The 25181-nt window shown below is 37.7% G+C and overlaps 1 protein-coding gene across 2 annotated transcripts in view; it reads right to left on the reverse strand.

Annotated features, from left to right (window-relative positions):
• astn2 (astrotactin 2) overlaps positions 1-25181 on the reverse strand; it is a 145284-nt gene that overhangs the window by 73755 nt on the left and 46348 nt on the right. For both annotated transcript variants that reach the window (XM_085926468.1, XM_085926469.1), the window contains exons 4-6: positions 10908-11060; positions 3941-4042; positions 2459-2605 (exon numbers count right to left, since the gene is read on the reverse strand). In XM_085926468.1, the coding sequence (XP_085782594.1) occupies positions 2459-2605; positions 3941-4042; positions 10908-11060 (402 nt within the window). The remainder of the gene's footprint in view (positions 1-2458; positions 2606-3940; positions 4043-10907; positions 11061-25181) is intronic.

The raw sequence follows: 25181 nt of genomic DNA on the forward strand, positions 1-25181 counted from the left end.
TGACAATATTAACAGGCATGCCGTGTTGCCTTCACCTTTGCTTGTAGCAATTATTCCTCCACAGTCTCTGTGAAATGTAAACAATGCTATGAAGGGAATAATCTGCCATGTAAAAGCCATCGAGGAAATGCAGTCTTGGGTGGTTAATAGATGAAGCACCATATTTGTGGATGCCCCTAAATTTTCAACTTGAGCTCCTAAAATTTCACATTACAGCAACAATATAACTCTGGAGCGTTGCAACAATAGACAATTAATTCTGTTAGGCAGGTTTGAAGATATTGGGATGTCAGATTTTTGGGTTTGTCCATCCTTTTGATAACAGGTCACTTTTTGGTTAAAAATATGTAAGACAAAACTGTTCAATAATGACTACAATGGGGAAAAAATATGTGTTTTTAAAAACATCAATAATTGTATCATATTGTAGCAACCTAATTTCAGTTCAATGTATATGCGCGGCAAAAATGACAAGGTTTTGCATCAATGATTTAAAAAGTTATAGTTTTATCTGATCTTCTACAGCAAATGTGCCATACCTCCAAAACGCCTCCAAAACAACTAAATGTGGCATGTTGCTGTTTGGCAGAGACAGGGTACCGTTGGGAAATTGTTCAATTGCCAATGGATAATGTTGCGGGAAAAAATACGAAACATTGGCTGTTGATCTGAAAAGGTAAATGTTTTGTCAACAGAATTGACATTTTTTTGTGAATCACTTGAGGGCTGCATCACATCAATTTTACATAATAGCCATACACTTTTTCCAGGCAATTTTTTTTTTTTTATCCTAGTCTAGACAGACAAAGCCTGACAAGGCCACTGTCTATAAGGCAAATGAGTGTCTCATCTGCTGTCAAAAAGATAAGATGTTTATTGCTCTCTGGAAAAAACAAATAAAAGGCCTCCCTATTAACAACACAGAAAAAGTTTCCATTCATAGATGCAATCGTTCCTGTGCAGACTTAGTTGCTATCTAAAGCAACAGCACACATTCTGCTTCTGTCTCACAGTCAGAATGAAAGGCAAGAACTCGAAGCTCAAATTTTTAGTAAGTTCCTTACAGGGTATTCAAACATGCTCAATGGTATTTTTCCATATTAAAATGTACTTCCATCTGGACTACGACCAAATTAAACTATAATCAAAATATCATAATCCATTATAAATGTGGTACATCTGTCACAATAAAAACACCTTGGCAGAGGTAATTATGAAGTATATATTTAATATAAAATGATGTTTGGCAATAAGACTACTTTCTCTTTGTACTCTTTCTTTCTTGCTTTTTACACTTGACACAGTGGCTTTTTTGTTCTTTTGTTGTTGTTGCCATTATCCTGCCCGATATGCCGTCACGGTCCATTAGTCACTCCTGTTGAGGTTTGGTGTTTGTACCGATACACATCCTTATCACTTGTCTCCGAGCTACCTTCCATCACTCATTATTTCCCCACTATAAAGAATTTCTAGAGAGTGGCTCACATCTTTGGTAGCCGTGGAGATGCGGTCTGCCACCCCACCCTCAAACGCACAAAGATTCTACTTGAACTTCCATCTGGATTTTTTGGGCGGCGTGGTTGTTAGTGTCAGCCTGTCCATTCACACATTGACACTGCTGTAAACATTTGCTCTTTTGTTTTATATATCATTATAACTGTTGTTTGAATAAGTCCATGAAAATTGTTTTTAAATTAAATGTTTTTATTTATTCAATAGTTTAACACCAATATGCTAATGCTGTAATCATAGTGCATTGTATATTGGCGCTTGTGATTTATATGTATTGCAAACACAGCTGGATTTGACAACAAACTATTCTTTCTCTTGTTTTTGTGGCTGAAAGCTTTCTAACAATCGACACTTGAAAGGATTGACGTATTTTTATACAGAAAGCACAAGGTAGTTACGGTTAATGGAAGGCAGCCGCTTAATAACAAACTACTTAGAAAACTGTGACAAGGCTATGTGTAACAGAGATCTTCACACATGTATTGTACATCCTAGAGCAGACCCCATGATATAAATATATATATATATTTTTTTTTTTGGGGGGGAGTATACGTACTGAAATAAAAATGATGCTTCGATTTACTCAGAAATTCGGCATGACTGGTTAGTTGAGTACAAAGCTTTTTTTATTTTCTTGTATGATTGGCAACAGGTCAAACTACGGGTTAATCATACCTTCTATGAAAGCGCTTTTAATTGCTGTGCCTGTCACTAAATGTTGCCAGCACAGATAGAGGAACAAAGACACATTATTTGTAGTGAATAAAAACATTTTTCAAAAATGTTTGCCAATGAAGGAAAAGTGGAACATTTACAACTGATGATCTCGCACAACCAATGTGTTGCGACACAGTGGTGGGGAATCACTGCATAACGTGTGCATCCATCGGGTGTTTTTATTCCTAATTTTCTTGTCCACTGAGTCTAATGCATGCGTTATGCTTACCATCTGCAACAAAGTGCTCAGGCACATGGAGCGTGACCTTGACAGTGAGTGGGCAGGAATCCTGCGTGGCGTAGACAATGGCCACGACGCAGGTGCTGATGGTAATCAGCGTCAGGGTGACCTTGTTTAGAGGACTGTGTGGGTGGCCTGGACGGAAGCAAAGGGAAACAAGGTTGAATAGTTTGGTGATGCTCATTTTGCATTCATCCAAAGCTTCGACTGACGAGTAGAACACCAAAGCAGCAGTAAAAAACAACAACAAAAAAAACAGCTGGTTTTCTATTCACAAATTCACCTATTTGCAGTTTTTCTGTTGAATCTATCAAAAGTTATTCATACAAACAAATACCAGTTTGCGTCTTTTTACAAAAGACAATAGGTATCGGTGTCCAAGGAAGTATGTTGAAGTCAAACATCTAAGACAAAAATTCTTAAGTCAGGGAGGAGCTAAGTTTAGCCTGGGTTGATAGTGGTTACAGTCAGAAACTGTAAGCCATTTATATTTACTGATTGAGTTTCAAGATGGGTTTAAAATTATACTTAAGTCTAAGTTTGTTATACTTACAGTTTGAACTATTAGTATAAGCAAATCTAAAATTTATGTCAATTACTAATGTTTTTTAGCCATTTGCAGAAGGGTTTGGTTCTTATCCCCAACACATGGATGCTTATGTGGAGATGTCAATGAATGAGCATTCTGATGGCATCCAGGTTAAAATAACATATTGTCATACGACATAAGATGCAAATCAACATTCAATTTGTCTTCTGACATGCTTCATATTGAAGTTGATAACTTGGCACAAAAGAAAAAAAAATCATGCAATCAGTTCACGTTGTTGCTGGAGGTGATTTATGGTCTTATGACAACCTTGCGAATTTGTTATTTTAGTTGCCCTTTGGCTCTATCATGGGTCACATTTTCTAAAATGGGGAATACAATTATCTACCTAACCTCCAACCTTCGGTGTTTGTCAGTGTGCCTAAAAAAAGAATTTTAATGGGATGTGTGGCTTTTAAATTACACGAAATACATCAACGCTGTTTCTAAAGCATGACAGATATTTGAAAAGGTTGCAATACTTCTGAAGGTCAAACTCAAGGGAGCCAGAGTGAGGACAATGAATTACCCTTATTGAATCATGTGTCTATCGCAATGACAAGTCTGGGAAGGGGCACAAAGTGTTCAATCTGCAAAGAAAGTGCTGGGCCAGCTAATCCCTTTGGGGGTGTGGGTGGTGTCATCGGGCTCACGAATGGGGTCTCTCAATTACTATAAAAGCCCACTGAGTAGACAAAAGCATGTGGGCTCACGCTAGCAAACATTTGCTTTATGGCCGCGAACCCGACACACTTCAGTGTTTGTACACGGGCGCACCGACAGCGAATGTGTGTTCAGGCTTAAGAGCTTGACGTGTGTTTATCTTTAAAGTCCTTTGGCTTGCGCATTTTATGGCGACCATGAGATGTCTTGCTTCTCACCTTTGCTGCGTCGTCGTCCTCTGTGCTGCTCGGTGTAAAACTTGTTGTCGTCCTCGGGCTCTGACCCTGATTCTCCTTGAGGACCAAACATGCCTGTGGTTGCTTGAGAAGATAAGGTGGAGATGGGGTAGGGGTGTAGGGGGAAGGAAATCCAATGAAAATCAATCACGGCTAGTTAGGATTGCAGTGCTGTAGTTGATAATGTTGCTTATTTGACCAAAACAGATCATCTACTTTGTATTTGAGACCTTATGAAGCAGCATGTGGTTCATCCACTGCTATTTTTGTACACACTGTTTCCAGTATCTTTAAATAATGTAAGTTGTGAGAAAAATATTGAAAATATTGACACAACAGAAAGAACTGTTTGCTTTTGAGTTCAGCAGGGCGGGACTCATATATACACCTTCACATTCACAACATTGGACAAATTAGTTTTTAATGAACCTAACATCCGAGTTTTTGAAAGGTAAGAAAATACAATCAAATTCAATATGCAAGAGCGCCTGAGGCGAGATTTAAAGCCCAAACCTCTCAACTGCGAGGTACACATCGCTCCTCCTCCATTCCGCCCCAAGTGTACTGTAATTTGAGCAATATAATTATAATTATGATGTTGCTATGTCTTGAAGCGATGGCAGCATCATGGATTTCATTATTGGTGGAATTGGTGGCAATTTATTTAGGTCCATGTAGTTTGCAGTCTGAATGGATTGCCAGGGAAATAAAAATAACAAACAGACAAATGTCAATATCCAATAAACTGGTTATAAGTGGAGCGAGGTTCCTCAGGCAGACAAAGTTAGGGTGTCAACATCTTTCCAATTTCTTCAACTTTTGTGCCTTTCGTCTGTATTTATGCTGCCTAAACATACCACCTTGATCAATTTACTCCAAAAAGTAAATTTGATCCAATGTGAATGTGTTTAATGCACTCCACATATTGTGACTACTCTCAACAAATGAACCTTTCTCAAGTCACAAATAAAATGAATGATAAAACACACGAGAGAAAATAAACCCCTGAGAAAGAGCCATTGTGAATTAGCAAAGAGAAGCAATTTCCCCAGCGCATTAGCAGTTCAATCAATTTCAAGTTTATTCACAACACAGTCACAACTCCCTGCGCTGTTTCTGTTTGCTATCATGAAATAGTCAAATATTCCATTCCATTTATTGCTTACTCTTTAGGTGTGTAAATTGTTTTATTTAGTGCTTACTGGTTGATAAGTTTCATTAAGCAAGCACTGTTTTTTGGCAGGATAAAGAAACAATAAGCCTGGAAGGTGGATACATTACTTTAGTTGATGGTGTATACAGTCCTGGGTTTAGGATATTTTAAGAGTACCACAGAAAAACAAGTGCTCAACTATAGCAACAACTTTTGACATTTGTGTTTGTCTGCAGAAATTGAAGGACAGGAAAAGCAGAGCGTTTATGGAGTCCTCTTTGCGTTCCCATTACGAAACTATTGACCTTAAGGTCTGCACACATGCTCAATTAGTATTTTCTATACTAAGTGGCACAGAGGAGGGTTTCAATACTTTCAAAGAATTTCTTTCAATCCACAAACTGTGTCACAGAAAGAAATGGCTTTATATTACCATCGTGGAGGAAAACAGCTTCGAGTCCAGAAAGAAGTGTCATTCACTTATTTTGTGCTATTCTCTCAATTTTGCAAATAAATGTGTGGTGTCATGACAGAAGCACAGTGGTTCATTTACCCTGAATACTGTTGGCAAATCAATGTTGCGCTTCCAGTAATGACAACCCAGCACCTCTTTCTGAAGCAAGCTGTTTTGAAAGTGCAATGTCTCTCAAAGGATCATTTAAGGGTTGTTGAGAAAAAGTTTTGAAATATCTCATAATCTGGTTGAACCGCTAGGAGCGGAGGTACTTCCTTCATCAGAAATCTCCTCATCAGCAAGAGTGGCAAATACATCTTCAGAAGGAAGTGATGCAGGCATTTAAGTGTCATGTGGAGCAGGTCTTTGGGCCAGAGGCTGGATTGGAGTAGGCAATCTTTGTTTCATGGAAAATGCTTTAAAAAAAAAAAAAATCATTTTGGAAGTGGTCCTCAGGTTATTTGTTTGTTCAGCTCGTTTCACAAGCCACTTTAGTGAGAAGCGCAACGTTTGTTAGCACAACCTACACTCTCGTTAATATTCATGTCATCTGATAAAGCCTTTTATTCTTACTATCATAACAATAATAGGTGACACTTCCTGGAATGGAGAATAACCCGACTTCTGCAAATAATTCCTTTCCATTTGGACAGATAATGGCCATTTAAGGGGATTGAGGGTGGAGAGATTTGAGAGCGTGAGATCTACAGTAGATGACAGGGCAATAGTGCTTCCAGGCTACTGCAGCCATTTGATAAATATAACACTAGCAGCGTACATTGGAGATCACAAAAACTGTTTTGTACAGTATTTTCCCATTTTCCCTTTTAGCAGTGCTCTTACAGTTCATTTAATTCAGTTGTTTTATATTTCTGGCTCCCTCTGTGGTGATATCTTCAAAGCACGTCTCTTAAAAAGCTTCTACTTCAATTGCATGTTGGTAAACTCGGCACGAGAGAGCGACAATTTTCAATTTCTATATGTAAAGGGGCATATTCATAGAAAAGTGCAACACAAATAATGTACATTGGAAAAAATAGAACAAACAAACTAACTAACCAACAAATAAACAGTGGCCTTAATGATTAAGAGTAAGCGAATAAATTCCATGGTTTAGCATTAGCTGTCACACAAGCACTGTCATATTTATTTTTTTAATTTATATTTGTAAATTATTATTATTAAGAGTAGTAGTATTACTAATAATAAATAAACAATAATAAATTATTACTATAATAATAATAACTTCTTATTATGATTACTATTGTGATTAATATTAAGAATAATATATACAGCTACACAACATGTATGACTTTTATGTATTCCTTTTACCTGAGAGGAACACTTTTGGGAGATGGAAGGAAAACAGAGTACTGAAAAGTGCAACCCAAGCACGAGGGAAAACATCCAAACACCACCAACAGAGATTTGAAAATAGATTTCCTGACTGTGAGGCAAACATCACAATTCCATGGCACTATTATAGCACAAATATATATATATATATATATATATATATATATATATATATATATATATATATATATAGATAGATATAAATACATACAATTTCAAGACATTTGGCAAGACCAAGCCAACAATAAAGGGAATAGAAAGAGACCTAACTAAATAAAACGAGTCTATATTATTATTATTATTATTATTATTATTATTATTATTATTATTATCCTTGTTAATATTTCATAGTTGTTGACAATTTCGCATAATGTGAAACTGAGCTTTCAAAAAGTGTTGAGGTAAATAAAGTTTATGAACCACGAGAAGTTGAAATTTTTTCACAGTTTATAAACTGGGATAAGTTGATTTTTATTCACAGGTTAGTTTACTAACCATATGTAATTCATACTCTTGCGTTTTTTTGTAACTCACCACCTTTTTGGAAGCTCTTCATAATAGTCATGGGCGAAGAAACAACTCATCCTGAGAGGCTGTATTGAGCAATGAAATATGTACAGGCATCACAGTGTCAAGATACTAATATGAGTCAATTTTTATTTACAGTACATAAGCTCAATAAGCTCAATTTCTATGCGCCTTGGGGGGTTTTATAAATTGGTACAAGTCAGAGTGCAAGATTTCTATATTTCTGGATCTGAAATAAACAAGATGGGGAGGAAATACTGTGCAATATATGAGAGACAATCATGGTTCTTTTCTGCAACTACCAGAATGTATAATGCATTTAGATTCTGTCATGTCCATAAATCCTGCATTTGCATGTGAGTCTATCGCACAAGAGAGCATGCAATGTTGGACATGACCTCAGCGACGCTTTCAACTTTTTCTTCAAACCGCAAATGTTGGATTTACAGAAGGCAAGTGTCGACTTGCGTCTGTTTTCGCATGCGTTTTAGTCACGCTGAGAGTAAGTGCACGTGTCTGGGGACGACGCGAATGAGTAAATGAAGCCGACAGCCGCAGCGGTCCTCACATGGCTATAATCACATTAAAGCGACGTCCTAGCCACTCTGACACCAGCTAAATATGTCCCAGTCAAACTCAATGCGAGGCAGCATGCACAATCACACACAAAAGGAGATGTTTGCAATGACCACTTGGAATGTATAACATGCCATCTAAGAAACTAGCAAAGCTAATCAAAGGAGTCTGCTTTATTAAAGAAATAAAAATAAATAAATGTATCTTGGTAAATCATAAACATTCAATTGCTGTTCTAATTAGTGCTTCATTCAGATAACCTTGAGACTTGATCATTTTTTGTTTGCTTTTTTTCCAATGTCATTTTGGCTATATTGAATGAATATTGGTCAAATTGTTGTTCCTTAAATTCCTTAATCACAAAAACAAAACCTCAACATTAACTGGCATGAGCTTCTAGAAAAAAAATGTTTTGTTATACAATTGACAACAATATATCCGCATTCGAGCAGCTTTTTATGCAGGGATATTAATATCAATCTAGGATAATGGCACAATGAGTAAGTAGGTGGCTATTTCAAAAATGATTTGATTTTTAAGTTTTCTGGCTGTTGCATCTGTTAAGACTGATATCAAACCCAAACACATGCTGGCTTTCGATCCACAAAAAGGGATTAAATGGAAAACCGGTGTTTACTTTCTGGTATTTCTGTCCAAGGTGTTACGCTGCTCTGCATATATGTGCTTGCTTGACGCCCAAAGGTATGTTACAGTGGCCGCCCACTCGCAATCCTCCACCACAGTTGCTCTTAATTCTATATTTTCCCACTGATGGTAAAAACCAACTGATGCTGAACATTTGAGCAAACATCACTGATATATTTCATCATCCAGAGTTTTTAGTTGTTGCTAGTTATGTGAAAAGCTAGAGGGCTGAGCATCCTGGCTTTGTTTACCACATTACATTGCCTTTGCTATCTTCTCAAAATTTAATAAAAAAGGGCCATGTTAGGAGTAAAATTCTAAACCAAAGTAGAAAATATGGTAATGTAGATATAGTTTTTTTTGTCTTAATTATTTCAAAGATTATCCCTTCAGATGAATCTTATCATTGATTAATGTTGTTCTAATCTATATACAGTAGAACAAAGTAGAAAAATGAGATGTTTTTTCACCCTCATTTACTTAGTGTTTTTGTTTACACTACTTGCTGAACGGTTTCATTATTTACCGTCTAACATGATCAATGTGACTGCAGGAACTCTATTAACAGCCATGGGGCTGTTGGGACTTTGCTAACAATTTACAATAACAAAAAAGCACATTTGTGATTGATTTTTGAATCAGCGTAGAAGACACATTTTTATCAGAACTGCATGCTTTCTGTTTTGTTATAAAATAGATATGTGGATGTTCCAGGTAAGTTCACAAGTAGCAAACGTTAGTTGAGTCCACGTAATGTACATACTGGTGTATGAATCACATTTATACTGGTGTCAATCAATATAAGTGATGGATATTATTGTGCGTGTAAACTCAGAACAAATGGTATCAAGTATAGTGACTGTAATGTTGCTGTTGCATTTAGGAGTCTACGTGAAAGACGGTATAATAACAAACTGGGGTAACACATGCTGACGAAGGAGAGTGAATTTGTCATCTAAAAGCAAAATTCCAAACCAGAGTTATGTATAATGGCACTAGAGGAAGGGCAGACTAACACCTGCAGAGCTAAGCTGAGCAGACAAAACTGGTCCCTGAGTTTTTCAGCTGAGCGACCGTTGAGAAATGCTGATCTCCTAATGCATACATTGCACCTGCTTACTTTGGTCCTTTGCTATATAAGGGGAATTATACTGCACTTTCAGCTGAAAAAAAAATCCCTCATTAGTCCTTAGAAGTACAGCAACGGAAATGATCAGCTCATTCTGCAGCCAGCCATTGGAGCAAATGAAGACCATTAGTGACACAATGACAGTTTATTGTCTCATTCTGCTTACTGACCCAGCTAACCTCCCCCTCATATGGTTGCAATACCGCCAGTTCCTCCACCCACTCAAAAGCTGAGGACATTACCTTTTATACTGTGCAGATTGCCCCATTATTTGTTTTGTCCTTGTTCCCAGTGACATTTACTATAAATGTATTGAAACAACCTTAAGACAAAAGAATAAAAATGGTTTGTCGAACGGACGTTATCATTTACATTCATCAATTCAAAATAATGTAATTTACAATGCCTGTACTGCCTAAAATAAATTAAATGGACATGTTTATTGACAATTCTTCATTGAATGTACATGACCTTCAATAAAAAATAAATAAATAAAGATCTGCTGTCATAGATATTGTAAATTGATGTGTTATTCATTGTATGCTAAGAGGATAGGGATGCAGTATGAGAAATTAACATTATATCATCCAAAGTATGGGAACAATAAGGATAATTACCTTACATACATGTTCTGTAGATGTTTTTTTTTAAAAATAAATTAAGTATTTGCTCTAATAAGTATATTTGCTGAGCAAGTGTATTGAAGTAGACAGATTAAAATTGACCTAAGTGGTTAAAGTTAATATTTAACTCCATCAAGCATGCAGTCAATTGATATCACCCACAAAATACTACAGGACAGGCATTTCCTCTTTTGAAGAGGTGACAAAAGGGAATCAGAGCCCCAAAAATCCAAACTAATGTCTGTCTCCAGATTGATGACCAATTGCCCACAATTCCTCCAAAAATCACAATTTTTTATCAATCACAAGTTAAACACAAAACAGCTTCTTGGGTTCACTTGATCTGTATTTAATAGTGCTTAGAAGTCAACTTAGATACTATTTGGGGGAAACTTGATCCACTTTGTCCATGTCCCAATATTAAAAAACACACATGTTAACATGTGTAACATTTATCCTGTAATAAAAATAATTTCCTGTCCTACCTCTGGTGTGGCTGGGTACTCTCCGGCGGCTGGTAGAGGAGCTGTGGATAACGTGTTGGTAGCGTGAAATGTCTGGCGGGGTTTTAGGAACGCGGAAGCTGTCCTGGAACCGCTGCATCAAATCTTCCACCGCCTCTCTGTTCGGGTCAATGGCTGCAGCAGAGGATGACAAGAGTGAAAACCTCAGATGCTTCATAACACTTTCTGGTGAAAATGTTTTCAAGGAAAATTGTAGGAATACTCCTAAAGTCAATTCTGGAGTATGCTGAAAATAAGTTTAGGACATATTTAGAATGGAAGCATCATTTGCATCACGTGACAATAGCCTGTCCCATTAAAACAAAAAAATTACTTTTTCATATTCCTAGCTTTCACAGGATCCTATCAATTCAATATTGCCTCATCTCTCTACAGAGATCCTGCCAACGCTTCCTCTTGTGGCTCAGTCTCAGTCATTCTGATTGATGACTCCCGAACACCTCGCTTTGGGCAAAGTGACTGTATAGTCGAGAGAGGAAAAAAAACAGCTCTGCTCACTTTCCTTTAAACTAAAAGATAAAAAGGGAGGGTATAAAAGTCAACTGCCATACCGCAATGATCTTACACAAAGAATAAAAGCGAGACCTTTGTGGCATTCAACATTCAAAAAGGCTGACGACACTACGTATGGTCATTCCCTTATTTTGGCATATAATGGCCAGACCTGATATGAGAAGTATTACTGAAACACAATAAACTTTGTTTATCTGTCTGCGCCACTGGCTGGGGGCAAAATAATAAAAGGCAGCTTTGCTGTGAATTTTGCTTCAAACTTTACGAATTGATGAAATACTTCCATCTGGGCTCAGACAATTTAAAGCTTATAAAGATTCTTAAAATCACTCTTGAAGCACACAGTTGAACAGTGCAGAGACTTTAGAATTGGTGCAATAGGAGTTGTTCTGTGTCTGCATCCCTGCAGCTGAGCTCCAGAGAAGATATAATAGCTCAATTTCTTTTTTGGAAGATGAGAAAGATAATAATACCTTTGAAATGTAAAAAAAATAAAATAATAATCTCTCTTCTGTCAGCTTTGGTGTAAACTGGACTCAATTTGGTTCAGTTTTTGAGATTTTTTTTAAGATAAAATTAAGTAAAAAAACATCACATAGTTTATTATCTTTACCAGATGCTTTATATTCTTTTTAAAATAATTAAAAAATCTAAAAAAACATGAAAAAAAATAATAAATCAGTTTTTAATATTATTTTGGATCGTTGTCGGCACAAAGTTGACATTGAGTAATTGATGATGACATCAAACAAAACATCAAATCAAGGCAAATTTCAGTAAGGACAAAAAAATGTCAATTATTTCCTAATACTTTGAGCGGATGGAGATTCAGAAAACTAATAAAAGCAAATAAAAGACACCTGGTTACTGTTTATACATCTGTGTGTTTATGATGGGAGTTTTACATTTGCACACTGAAAACAATAATAAACTCTGTGCCAACCCCCCCCCCCCCCGCCCCAATTATTTTCTGACATAAGGGCTCTCACCAGGAATATTGCTAGTGCAATTTGGATCACAATCAAGCATTCAAATAAGTACAATAAGGCAAAGGAAAGAGGAAGGTAAAGAGGGAGAATTGTCCCAATGCGACAATGTTACATAATTGAAATTCCTGTTTCCAAATTAAACCAGACATTCATTGAATGGAAATTATGACAAACTCTTCTGACTTTGGAATCGAAAAGGCAGAGCAGAACCTGACAATATAAACAGTTCAACATTCGGTTTAACTTGGCTTGAAAAGATGCTCCAAAAGTCAAACCCCAGACAGAACCTAAAGTGGCAGGTATTGTTTTTCTGTAGAACAATAACTAAAAATGGAATCAATCATCGAATGTCAGCCAGGCTATAGTTTTCTGCTTTTACACTAAACAATGGTGCACTTGACAAATTTGACAATGCTAACATTTAAAACATTATCTACATTTTGTGAAGGTGGAGTTCAAGCCTTTGGTCAGAAGAATTCTACTTACATTATTTCTTGAATGAAAATCAATAAGAGATGTGGAAAAATCGAAGCCCTTGGAAAGACAATTCACTGAACATTTAATCAATTGGTTCTTGACGTCCTCATGTGAAGGTGTACTTCAGGTTTCTTCCATCAGACAAAAGAGTGCACTTTAGTGTACCTTCGATGATTACTTACTATGCCATTTCACCAACACCAGTTTTAATTTTTCAGGCTTTAAAATTTGGAGCGAACCCCTCAGTACCTTGATTACAAGGGATGCCCATGTGGCACGCAGGAGCAATTCCAAAGGACACGTGAACTTTTGCCTGTATTTTTTGGTCCAGATATAGACTCCTAGACTATAGGGATTTCCACTCATCAAAGCTTCTCAGATCCAACAAGCCCATAGCTGCCAAGAGAGTATCTCTCTCAAGACATCCATCATTGTTACTTAGTGTATGTGAAGGCTGTGTTGGAACCACTGATTCCCTCTGTGAAAACTCCTGACCTTCTAAAAAAAAAAAAAATCAAAATGCCAGGCGAAGCAATCTAAAGACTCCCAGCTAATGGAAGAAGGATAATTGAAGAGGACTGCGTTTGGCAGCTTATCTACAGCAGAACATGTGTGCAACAAATATATACTATGCTTCTAAGAAGCCTTTTGATGCAATCCGCTACCCACTACATCACTTTGCTGAGTTCCATAACATCTAAAGTGTTTACATAGCACTTCCCTCATGTCATTGGAGGAATTCCAAACTGAATTCTTCCCGTGTATAGTTTACTTTCTCTTGTCCAGATTTGTGACTAGTTTTTCAAATAATACGCTGTCATTATTTGGTTCCTGTTTTTAAAATGAACAGCCAGGCAGGACAATTTGTAAATAATGATTCTCATTTTAAATATTTACAATTGACTTAAAAGTGATGACAACCAACCACTTATTTAATAATACTAACAAAACTATTCACTAAATTATTAATTTCTACATTTATTCATTTATTTATGTATGTATTTATTTATTTATTTGATGCAAAACAGCCAAACCGGTAAGAATTAATATTGCTTGCACCCAATCCTACCAGTTTGCTTTGTTTTCTTAATGCTATGGTTTGTTGCTGCAACATAGTTCATCCAGCATCCGTGCATTCATCCATCAACGCATATCTGCCCATCAATCATCAATCATGCTTATCCTGTGCAGGGTTGCAAGGGGCCTAGAGCCAATTTCAGCCCACGGCACTGACTGACAGATATGCTTTCCGCGGCTCTTCCTTCCAGCAGAGAGAATGGTTCGACCCTGCTTCATTAAAATGCCCTTTAACCTTTAAAAAAAAAACAATAATAATATCTGTTAAATACTACTTCTACCTGTCTGTACTTAATGATCAAATACATGTAACCCTATTCTGCTTTTAATACTGGTATTTACCTCATAAGAAGTTAAATAGCAGGGGTGCGAAAGGCTAGTCCGAAGAATCAGGTGTTAATTTTACTTAAAAATCATCTGCAGCTCCTGGAAGTATTGTTTCATTTAAGAATAGACATATGAAAAGCTGTCCCCCAAAGGACCATAATGCATAAGACACTCAGAATGATTTCACTGAATCGCTAATGTAGCCGAAGGGAATTGCTGCCGACAGACACGAAAACCTTTGACCAAGTCTTTCTCTCTCACTCTCCACTAATAGCTTATGACTCTTTTTTTCTCTCCGACTTGGGAAGGAAAATGTCTACACTGAACGTCTCAGCAAGACCAAGTAACAATCGAAAGTTGTCTCACCAAGCCTCGCACCCTCGGGCATGTTGAAGAAATAAACAATGTGGCTTACAATCTGGCTTACAGTGCTAAAATTTCACTGATCTCTGGGTAGAAGCTTAGAAGGAGCAAGACCTCTCTAGGAAAATTTCCTGGTAATCTTATGTTCTTCTGCATGCCCTGTTGAAATTGTACATGACAACTTTTACACAACATAATTAAATGAGTATCTCCATTTACGACCAGTGTCGACGACCTTGGCTGATAAGCACAATATTTTGAATATTTAAATGGAATGCAATAAGTGTAGTATTGACAAACTATGACCAAGAATGCCAGTGAACCAGTGAAAGTTTATCCAAAGGGCTGAACTAAGCATCTTGGACCAGATAATGCGGAGACTTCAGGTTGATAGGAGTGGCTTGTGACCAGTTCAGGGAGTAGCCCAGTGTAGCTCCAGCTAACCTGTGAACCTGTTGATGATAAACAGTAGAGAAAAAATACGACAATTGGACTTGCCGTTATTGAAAAGCCTCTAGCGAAAGATTATGAGGCTCAACATCTTTAATGTCAATTGGTGAGGCATGGGCAACGGAATGTGCTTCCAAAAACTGAAGAGCAAAAATGGTCAAAAACTTGTCTTGACCTGAAATAAAAATTATACTCACGATACCCTGTCTGTTGCCAATGAAAACATGCTTTGTTTTGTTTTTGCCCATCACATCAGAGAGGCTCACGTTATGGTGAACATCAAAGTAAATGTCAGCATGTCATTTATGCCTGAATGCCAATTTAATGGCAACCTTTTTTCCGCATGCATACTTGTCTTGTTCTTATCCATCTTCACTAACAGCTGAACACCATTTGTATTCATGCGAGCGGATGCAGCCACAAGTGAAATGACGAGGAATGTTTCTTAAGATTGTTGGTTCCCTGCTGTTTCAATTTGAGGGTGAAAAAAAATCCGCAGAGGCGGGGGTGAATGAATCCGAGAAATTACATCCGCACAAACGTTTTTCTTTTTGTAGTCCTACCTTTCATGTGCACGCACATACTGTAGCTCAAGTAAAGCAATCACGTTGCATCAGTGTTGCCTTGTTTTTGTCTTCCCCTTCACGCCTTGGAGAGCAAATGATGGCAGAGCCGATCAATAAGGATGAAATGCAGAAGGTTTCAAGCCAAAGCATTTGATTCCCATGGTGATTTATCCACTGTGCCATTGTTCCAAAAGGAGAAGTCGAGTATAGCAATTTGAGGAAGCATTGACGTCGCTGCTTCCAGATTTGTGACAGCTACACGAAAACAGACTAAGCATTGAGACAGGTGCAAAGACAAAGACAAAAGTGTTGTGAAGACAAAGGATGCATGATGAATGGAGAGTGTCTAAAAGAGACGAGAGACGGTAGATGAGGGCCAAGCGGTGTCAAGATGAGGAAGCGCCAAGTGTTGGCACAAGCCCGGAAATCCAGGCTGTCTTGCAAAATATATGTGGAGTTTTGCATTATTTATCATCCGCCATTGAGTTACTGAGTCCTGGAGAGCAATAAGCACATTTGTAAGGACGAAATGGCAAAACCCCCAACTTGGACCTCTAACCCTCAAACACTAGCCCTCACCCTAACACTCTAACCCCGCTAAATCTGACCTGTATAGTATTTAAATATTTATTGTAGCTTTATGCTCTTGAGAATGATTAATTGCCGTTTTATGATTCATTTCTGGAAAGGGTGGATAAGATAACGAAGAGAATACCTTAATAAGCCTGAGGCACCATCCCTAACCCTTGGCCGCACACTATCTCAATCCTTAATGATAAACCCTATCCCTAACCCTTGACAACTTAACCTTACCTTTAACCCTACTAGAACTGAAACTATCACCTAAATATGACCCGTATGGTTTTGGAAAATGGTTAATCCTTATACTCTAAAACTCTAACCCAAACACAAACCTACACTTCAAATCCTAAATTGCATCCCCAAACCTGAAGCCTTACCCAAACTCAAACACCCTACCTCGAACCTTTACAAAATGATACTAAACGGACCAACGATAAAATTACTAACTCACGAAGTAATTTTGAAAGATTCATAGGGATCCAGTACAAAAACATTTGTTCTATTGCTTTTTATAGCTATGATTTGACATTTCCCTAAAGAATTGCAAATAAATGCGAAAAGATACTGAAAAATAATGGCTGAGAAAAACTTGTCAAACTGTATATAATATAACTACAAATCCATTCAGATATAACTCCCACGGGTCGTAGGTAGAATAAGAAATAGAGAATCACAGATTAAGCAGAGTCCCGTGTCTTTGCTTCCAATTGCTTACTGTCAAACAAAGAATAGACTTCAGACATCCCGGTCCCAATCATGTCGAAGAACAAAGCAATACTCATGTCTGGAATTATTTCACTGACCTCTACTTCTAATATCTTTATGGGCTGTAAACCGGAAGCTGACATGCTCCAATGCATCCCTATGTGTTTCAGTGCCACTGGGGAAAAGACGGAAGATGATGGATAGGATGTTCTATACCATTCCTGGCACTCTCTTCCTCTTCTTTTATGAGAAGACGGCTAGCCCCGCCACTCCCGAGGCAACGTTCACAGTGATGACTGCTCACACATCACACATTCAAGGTGCTGCTTTCAAGCAGTGCTTTATGGAATAGTAAAGGCAATGTTCTCTGCATGGAAATATGACGACATATTGGGTCTATTCAAACATGTAGTTCAAAAAGCGAGGTAAAATTGGAGTCTGCATATTCTCTATTCAACAGCTTGGAGGATTTGGAAAAAAAGAGAATATCTTCAAATTATCACACAAATTTATCAGTTATATATTTTTAAAGCTCTTCTTCATCATGTGCTCAGTTTACCCAAGTACCCAGCTCAAGGAAGACTCAAGATGTTTCATTTACATCTATTAAATGACTACAGAAGACAACTAGCTTTTGGGAAAATTACATCCAGACAATACACAACAGAGAAACGTGCAGCCCCATGTCAGAAGGATTCATCTCAGTGCTTGTTGATAATATACCTAGTCTATTTCTAGTGAGATTTAAACACGCCAACTCAGGTCTCTGTCATTGCAAAGCATGTGATCGCAGCGTCCCATCTCAAGTTGACATGTCGCCTCTGTCTGCCGGCTTGTGCCTCCACTTGGATGTCTTACGGGTCCTCGTGACTGTTTATGTCGCATGGACTGAGCTATCTATAGCTCACTTCTCTCGCCACGGGGACGTAATAAAATATGAATCTGTCCTTTCACACTTAAGGCATGCCGAAGAGATAGAACCAAACGCTGACCTGCTCCAGACAGGCGGAATCTTCAAAGTGATAAACACAAATTATCATAGCTCATTAGAGCCTGAGTGGGATGAAGGCCGACGCGTAACGGCCCACTAGAGGAGCTAACACTTGAAATCATTCTGACAGGCCAAGCTAATCATACTAGAATTCACCTTCCCTTGTTTGTTCCATTGTATTTATGGGTTTGCTTTGGTTTATTAGATAGGTCATTTATTTCGTGGTATTAATGACTGCGGCTTGTTAAAGTTAGGAAATGCACCCTCAAATTAGTCAAACAACAGAGGCACATATATGTTTAAAGTTTTCTGGCACAGAGACGGTGACAACAAATATGTAAGTTGTCAGTTTCATGATAAACAACACAACAGGGATGTGCATCAAGCTCATGTTGTTTTTTTAAAGCCTTGGTCCTCATTATGGGAAACGAGAACCTCTCCTAGCCCACTATTCCTGGCCAGAGCATATCCGATGCAGTGCATGGCACAGAATAAATCTGTGTAACATTGCATGTTACTAATTTCATAGACATGCACAAGCCGATGTATTGAAAAAGGGCAGTTTGCACTGTTGTGAGCGTGCACACTCAATGTTTGACAAGTGTCTTATTTTATTCCCTTAAATGTGACGCACTCAAATCACTGATTGAGATATGTGTGGAAAAGGACGCAGCAATCCATGCTTGACCAAAGTGATGTGGCAACAGACAATGGCACTGGGTCCTTCATTAAATACAGAAAGCTGCTGATCATCGCTGGCAATTTTAATATGTATCTATTGGCGCAAATGGTTCACATAACCCCTCTACCGCCCCGTTAAGCGTGCCAACCAGTATGATGATTTTGAAACTATAACAATAAGTTCAATGCACTAATTTTTCCAATAGAGGCAATGATGCCCAATGTTTTCGTATTTATGAATGAAATAGAATGGCATTTACTCACGTGGCTCAGAAATGTACCAAAATCACAGTAGACCAGCTGCGCCACAATTCAGACATGTTTAGAGCAGACGGAAATATAAACCAATTTTCCTCCACCAAAGTTATTCTGAAGCGAGCGTATCTTCAAGGACACAGCCTTGCTACGCCACAACGCTCAGCATGATTCAGAGAGGTGTGCCAAATTGGCAAAGAGGCAAAGGGAGCCTTGCGCCTGCGCTGAAATCAGGATACATCGCCATTTTTGCATGTGCCATCTGTACCTGCAAAACATTCATGCAAGCACTGGGTCATAATGCAGAGCTGATATTAAAACCAGGAAACTCAGAGCTGTGAGGCAAACATGATGATCACTCCCCCAACCATTCCTGATGACATATAACTAAAAGAAAAATGTATTAACTTCAGACCCGAGCACATGGTGGTATTTATGTAATAAAATATACTTAGTATAATTTAAAAAAAAATGCCTTAACCTTTAAATTAACTATGCACTTCCTTAATCTCACGTTACCCGTGTCTAATCAGAGCCCCTCTGGGAGAAGAAAGTTGATCAATTAATAAATGAAAGTCCATCTTGGTCCACAGGGAGCTATTCTGCTGATACCAATGGTTGAAGGGAAAGTAGTCATGCATATAGCACCAAAGTTCGGTCTTTAAGTAAATAGCCATGCAATTTTGATGGCCTTTTTAAGTGGCACAGTGGAATTTTAAAAGTTAAAGGGATCAAATGGACATGTGCCGTTCTCAGATGGGTGCAGACGTCGGCAGAATACTGAGCGCAGGCCCGTGACTAAGAAGCGTTGAGTGTTTCAGGATCAAACAGTGCTGTGCCCATGTGAACTCTGTAGGCAGACAAAACAGCAGAATGTAGACACTCATAATTGTGTGGGAAATTACTTTAAGTTGCAAGCCCTGTGTAGTAATCAAGATAATCTTGCATTATGTTGAGACTCCATCTATAATGCTGATTAATGTTCATTGAATCCATGGCTATGATTTCGGAAATGTGCATGATGTGGCATGACCAGCTCGGCCAGAGAAAGCATTAGCAAATAGTGCTAGCTTTTGACTACTTTATTTGATTGAATGGTAAAGTTGTAATTCGATGATCTCAAGTATTGGGGGCTGGGAGGGGATATTTGCATTTGGGGATATGAGCATGTGCCACATGTACACAGTTGCATGAGGATCAAGTGCAGCCTAAAATAAAAAAAATGCTCACCTTTGTGAGCACACTTTTTGGAAGCTAAGACCTGTTTTTTCATTCTAAACATTTTTTGTTGATATATTCCTGTTTATTTATTTATTTATTTATTTATTTATTTATGTATTCATGTATTTATTTATTTATTTATTTATTTATTTATTTATTTGTTGTTTGTTTGTTTGTATCGCACTCACTATTATTAGCACTCTAATATAAACTTGCATTACATTTATTTTACCATTACTATGTATGATTGCGCAATGAGATTAAATTGTGACAGAAATGAATTCAGTTGAAGTCTTTTCGTGGTTATCGTTTTTTGTACTCTTGCGAATAGGTAAAATACACTGTTAACACTTGCTGCAAATTTTACATATATTTCCCAGTCCATGTAAAATAATGAAAGGTTTTCATTGCTTGTGTATTAATTGCTTAAGGCTCCTTGAGGTCTAGAAAATAACTTAACATCACCCGGGGAGACACCGAAATATGACTTGGTGGGCGTTTGAAAGATTCCAAAGTCAACAAGAAATGTTAGTGGGGAACTTTCCAGAGCACGTTGCAGTGGAAATGGAGCGCGGAGACATTATGCAAATATAATTACAATACGGTGCCAATTTATCACATACCCAAGATGATTCATCAGCTCCAGAGACAATTAAGTTAATTTAATACACTGCAAGCCAACATCAGTCTCCCTGGAAATCGCATGTTGACCAATAACAGGTTGCAGGAAAATAACATTCTTATTTTATCCGCAGAGCAGCCTTTGAAAAATGACGGTCAGTAAATGTAGACCATTTGCTTGAATGTTTATTCATGGGATGTAAATGTCATATGCACGTATAATATTTTTGTTACTTATGGCTTTCTTTTTGACTTACTGCCATAATGTTCAACTATGTGCCCTCTAAGCTTGTCCTAAATTGGCTGTGCATTCCTGAAGCTTCTCCAGAGTTATGATGTTCTTCTCTGATCAATAATCTCCACGCCCCAGCCTGTCACTTTATGTGATGGCCATTTCTTGGTAAGTTTGCAGTTCTGCCACGCTCTGTGGAATTTTGGATGATGGATTGAACAGGTATCCATGAAACATAAAAACGTTTTTTATGACCTAACCTGACTCTTCAACTTTATCCCTGACCAATGTTTTAGATCTGTACTTCCATTTCATTAAAGCAATCATCTTCCATCTACTTAACAATTATGTGCTTCTTGTTATAATTCTCGACCATTTGGTGGGTAAGCAGTCGAAGCCACTGTTCAAAAGATGACAGAAAGAAGGCTACTGGAAGCAGCCCACATATATTGATCCGTGGTGAAGCCATTTGCACTGGAAAGGATTTTTATTTTCGTATTTTTGTTTGTCCTGACCGACGCAGATTTGATGTTGGATCGGATTACTATAAAGTCTTCATTTCTCAGCACTGTACCTGGACTTCCGGGCAGCTTGCTGTTGATTGACCCCTAAATTATTCTCGTCCTTCCTCCCCCAAATAACCGCATCAGATGCTCTACTGTGCCCGAGGAGGTTTGTTCATTATGTTCTCCGTCACAGCTTCCAGAGAACACTATGCGGCACAAAGAATTGATGAAACTCATACAGTTGGGTTTCATACTCCAGTGGCCAGCAAGAAATTTATGACCGACTGACTAAAAATGAAAGTTTCAATTTGAGCGTTTTGGCTTTACTAGCTCATTTTTCATAGTGCCAATATATTTGATTTTGTGTCAGCCTGAGTTATCTTAAATGTGGTGAGCTGATTTTGCTGACAATGCAAAATAAATTAACAAAACTTTGGACATCTTAATGGGACAATAAAAATCTAAAAGTGATTTTTTTCTTATTTCTTTTTCTTTTTTAATTTGTACATCTTAATGGTACAATAAAAATCGAAAAGTAATTTTTTTTCTGCTGCCCACTAAATGAAATTGTTTAATCATTACCCATTTTGCCCTCAGTACAGACAAAAGAAATGCAACAATTGTTGGATTCATCAAGGAAATGTGAGCTCTTGTGTGCAGTGGGCACAAAGGACGCTGTTGTTTTCAAAAGGCCACTGCGCAAGGTGGTGATCTAGTTGTATGTGGTCTTCATCTTTCATGCAATTTTGCAGGGTTTATTTGTGCTTACATAAAGAAAGAGCAAAGACGTTTTAGTCTCATTACCCACAAAAATATTTTTCTACCAAAGGAAACGTATGGCTCTCCCTATCATCAGAACACTAAATGTCACTGTGAGGGCTCATCTGATTATTTTTTTCCTTAGAATAATTTTAAAAATGCTAGTGAGCAGCAGACAATGCATGCTTACTTGATCATAACTGATTAAAAGTTTAGCAGAGTGCAGCGGACGTCGGCCCACAGACCAGACACAGTTAACGGCTATTGCTTGGAGTCTCAAGTTAATTTAATTTTCACCTTCATCGGGATGAAAATGTGACCTTGGATGTTGCTGCTACCATCACTACTATCATAAACTGATTTTTTTTGGGGGTCGATAGGAGCATCAGAATTCAAATCGGAATTTGACAAGAGTATTTATCAAGGTATAAGTATTTATTTAACCACTAAATAGAATGGCGATGACGATGCTGAGCGTTTCATTAATGTTAATCAAAATCTTCCGTGTTCAAATAAATTGCTTTGTGCACTTTGGCACACTAAAATGAAGCAGAATTACTGGATCCATTGTTTAATATCCCACTTCTGGTCACTCATTAGTTGATCTGAGTCATTATTGTACTGTTTCAAGTGAAAAACCAGAATGGGTTAATTTCAAGATTGATAAAGCGATGTGTTTTAAATATGTCTGAATGAATTAACACCAATTACACAGAGTTTCAAGATCTCTGAACCTTTGCTACATCACTCCTATTGAATCCCACTGCAACTATTAAACCCAGTGACTCCGGACACATGATCAGTGAAAAGTGTCAAACACAGAATTTGCTGTGTAGTAGATGCAGCTTGAAGGACTAAACTGGTAGTGAGGCGGGATGCCGGAGGTGTAACGGTAATAACTCTTGTGACTCTTTAACAACCTAATTCAAACATCATGACAAGCACATGGATCTCAATGTGTACCATAGCTGGAGGTGCTAAAATAACAACGGAATAACAAAGTACCGATAGCCAGCTCCTTAATCCTTTAAAATAATACAATTGGATTCAAATTAACGTGGCAAGAATGAGAGTGAAAAAAGGCAACTCGGTATTTAAAGTCTTCTGTCCCGGTTGTCTTGCTGTGTAGATCAGCCGCTGGGACAGAAGTTAATTGCCCCCTTACTCAAATGCCATCCCCTTCACGCAGAGTGCAGATAGGGAAGCAGAGGCATCAAATTAAAAAGCTTTGTGGTCTGTCTCTTGGAAAATGCCAAATTGTGCATAGGGGATCCTCAACAGACTTACTTAGAAAGTGTCAGAGAAGTGGGAGCTCACACATAAATTAGCCCCTTTAAGCAATGTAAAAAGGAAGCCATGTGGAGTAAGATGCTTTGATTTATAACACCTCAAACAAGCAAACGATGAAACGGCATTCTAGATGTTAGATTTTGTCTGAAAACTTACTTTTTTATAGGTCAGTTTGCTCTTGTTGCATGGCTACAAGACCCTGCTGATTTATTTCATGTCTAGCTTATTAAGCAAGTTGCTTCCTTTAAGCCAATTTTTGGTTTGTCGAAAGAATAAAGCCTTGTTTTCTAAGACCTCCAGCTTGGGCTCTTATCCTATAGAAGACCCCAAGACACACTGGAGAAAGGAGTTAAAGACAAATGTCCACTATCGGCATTGTTTGCTGTCGTATTTTTCTCCTTTGCAGAGTTAATGATCAAGCACTAAGATGTCACCAGTTTATATCATGAAACAAATCAGGGTTTAGTGCGGAATTGTACCGCTTAGTGCGAACGTCATTAGAATAAAAAGTTCTTACAGATAGTAAATGTTTGGTAAACAAATTGGTAAATATCTATTTGAAAATCCAAAATTCTTAGCAGGGTGATGCATTTTAATGAACTGACCAGGATGACAAGTCTTATCAGTTCACCTTGCCACGGATTTGTTGCAGCACACACACACACACACACACACACACACACACACACACACACACACACACACACACACACACACACACAGAAGAGCGAACATGACTTCTTGATCAAATTTTAAATTGAATTTCATTCTTGTAGAGTAGCTCATAAAGGAGTGCTTCTTTCCAGACCCAAAATGTATCAACCCAAAGCCTGAGTTGTTTGTCATTGAGAATTCATTTGAAAGTTTTTTTTTTAAACTATCCCTTTATTAATCTTGGCAAGAGTTTTCCTCTGCAGCATTTTTGAATATACAATCTTTTTATGTAGAATTGAAGAATATTAACTTTGGTAAACCAAGGTCTAAGGCAATCAAAATGTATCACAACCTCAGACAGCTTTCCATTAGTTATGTCGTAGGTTTAGCCCAAACTATACAATGTAAGAATATAATTATATTATAAAAACTAAAAGATAATTCCGCCCCCCTACACACACACACAGATTAAAACAGATTCTAAATTGTTTTAAAACATGGTGATATTGTATAGTCAATTTGCCCTATAATCCTGAACACGTGATTCCATGTGTCCAGTTCGAGCAAATGAAAACCAGGGGTGAAGATAATTTTCTATGAATCCTATTCTCCTAAACTAACAACATAAAATTTGACAATTAAGATGAGTGTATGAATAGAAATTACATTTTCTAAAGCATCACCACTGCATGATTCAGAATGGCATAAATAACCCGGGCTTCCTCCAACTCCGTCAGCATACTACTTCAATTATTCAAGTTCAACCATGGAGAAAAGTGCCCCACTTTCAACAGGATAGCAACAGATGCCACAAACACAGCGTTTTCGCCTCCGCTCTTCACGTTGCCTTGATTATATCTTGCAAGGGTCAAGAAGCAACAGAAACTCAGGCTTTGGTCACTTGACGTTGACACATTCAATTACAACACACATGAAAAATGTTCCTATTGGGTGTGAGACGGTGTATTGAACATTT

This window comes from Syngnathus leptorhynchus, chromosome 12 (genome assembly GCF_054491065.1).
Source record: "Syngnathus leptorhynchus isolate UIUO chromosome 12, UIUO_Slep, whole genome shotgun sequence".
Lineage (NCBI taxonomy): Eukaryota > Metazoa > Chordata > Actinopteri > Syngnathiformes > Syngnathidae > Syngnathus > Syngnathus leptorhynchus.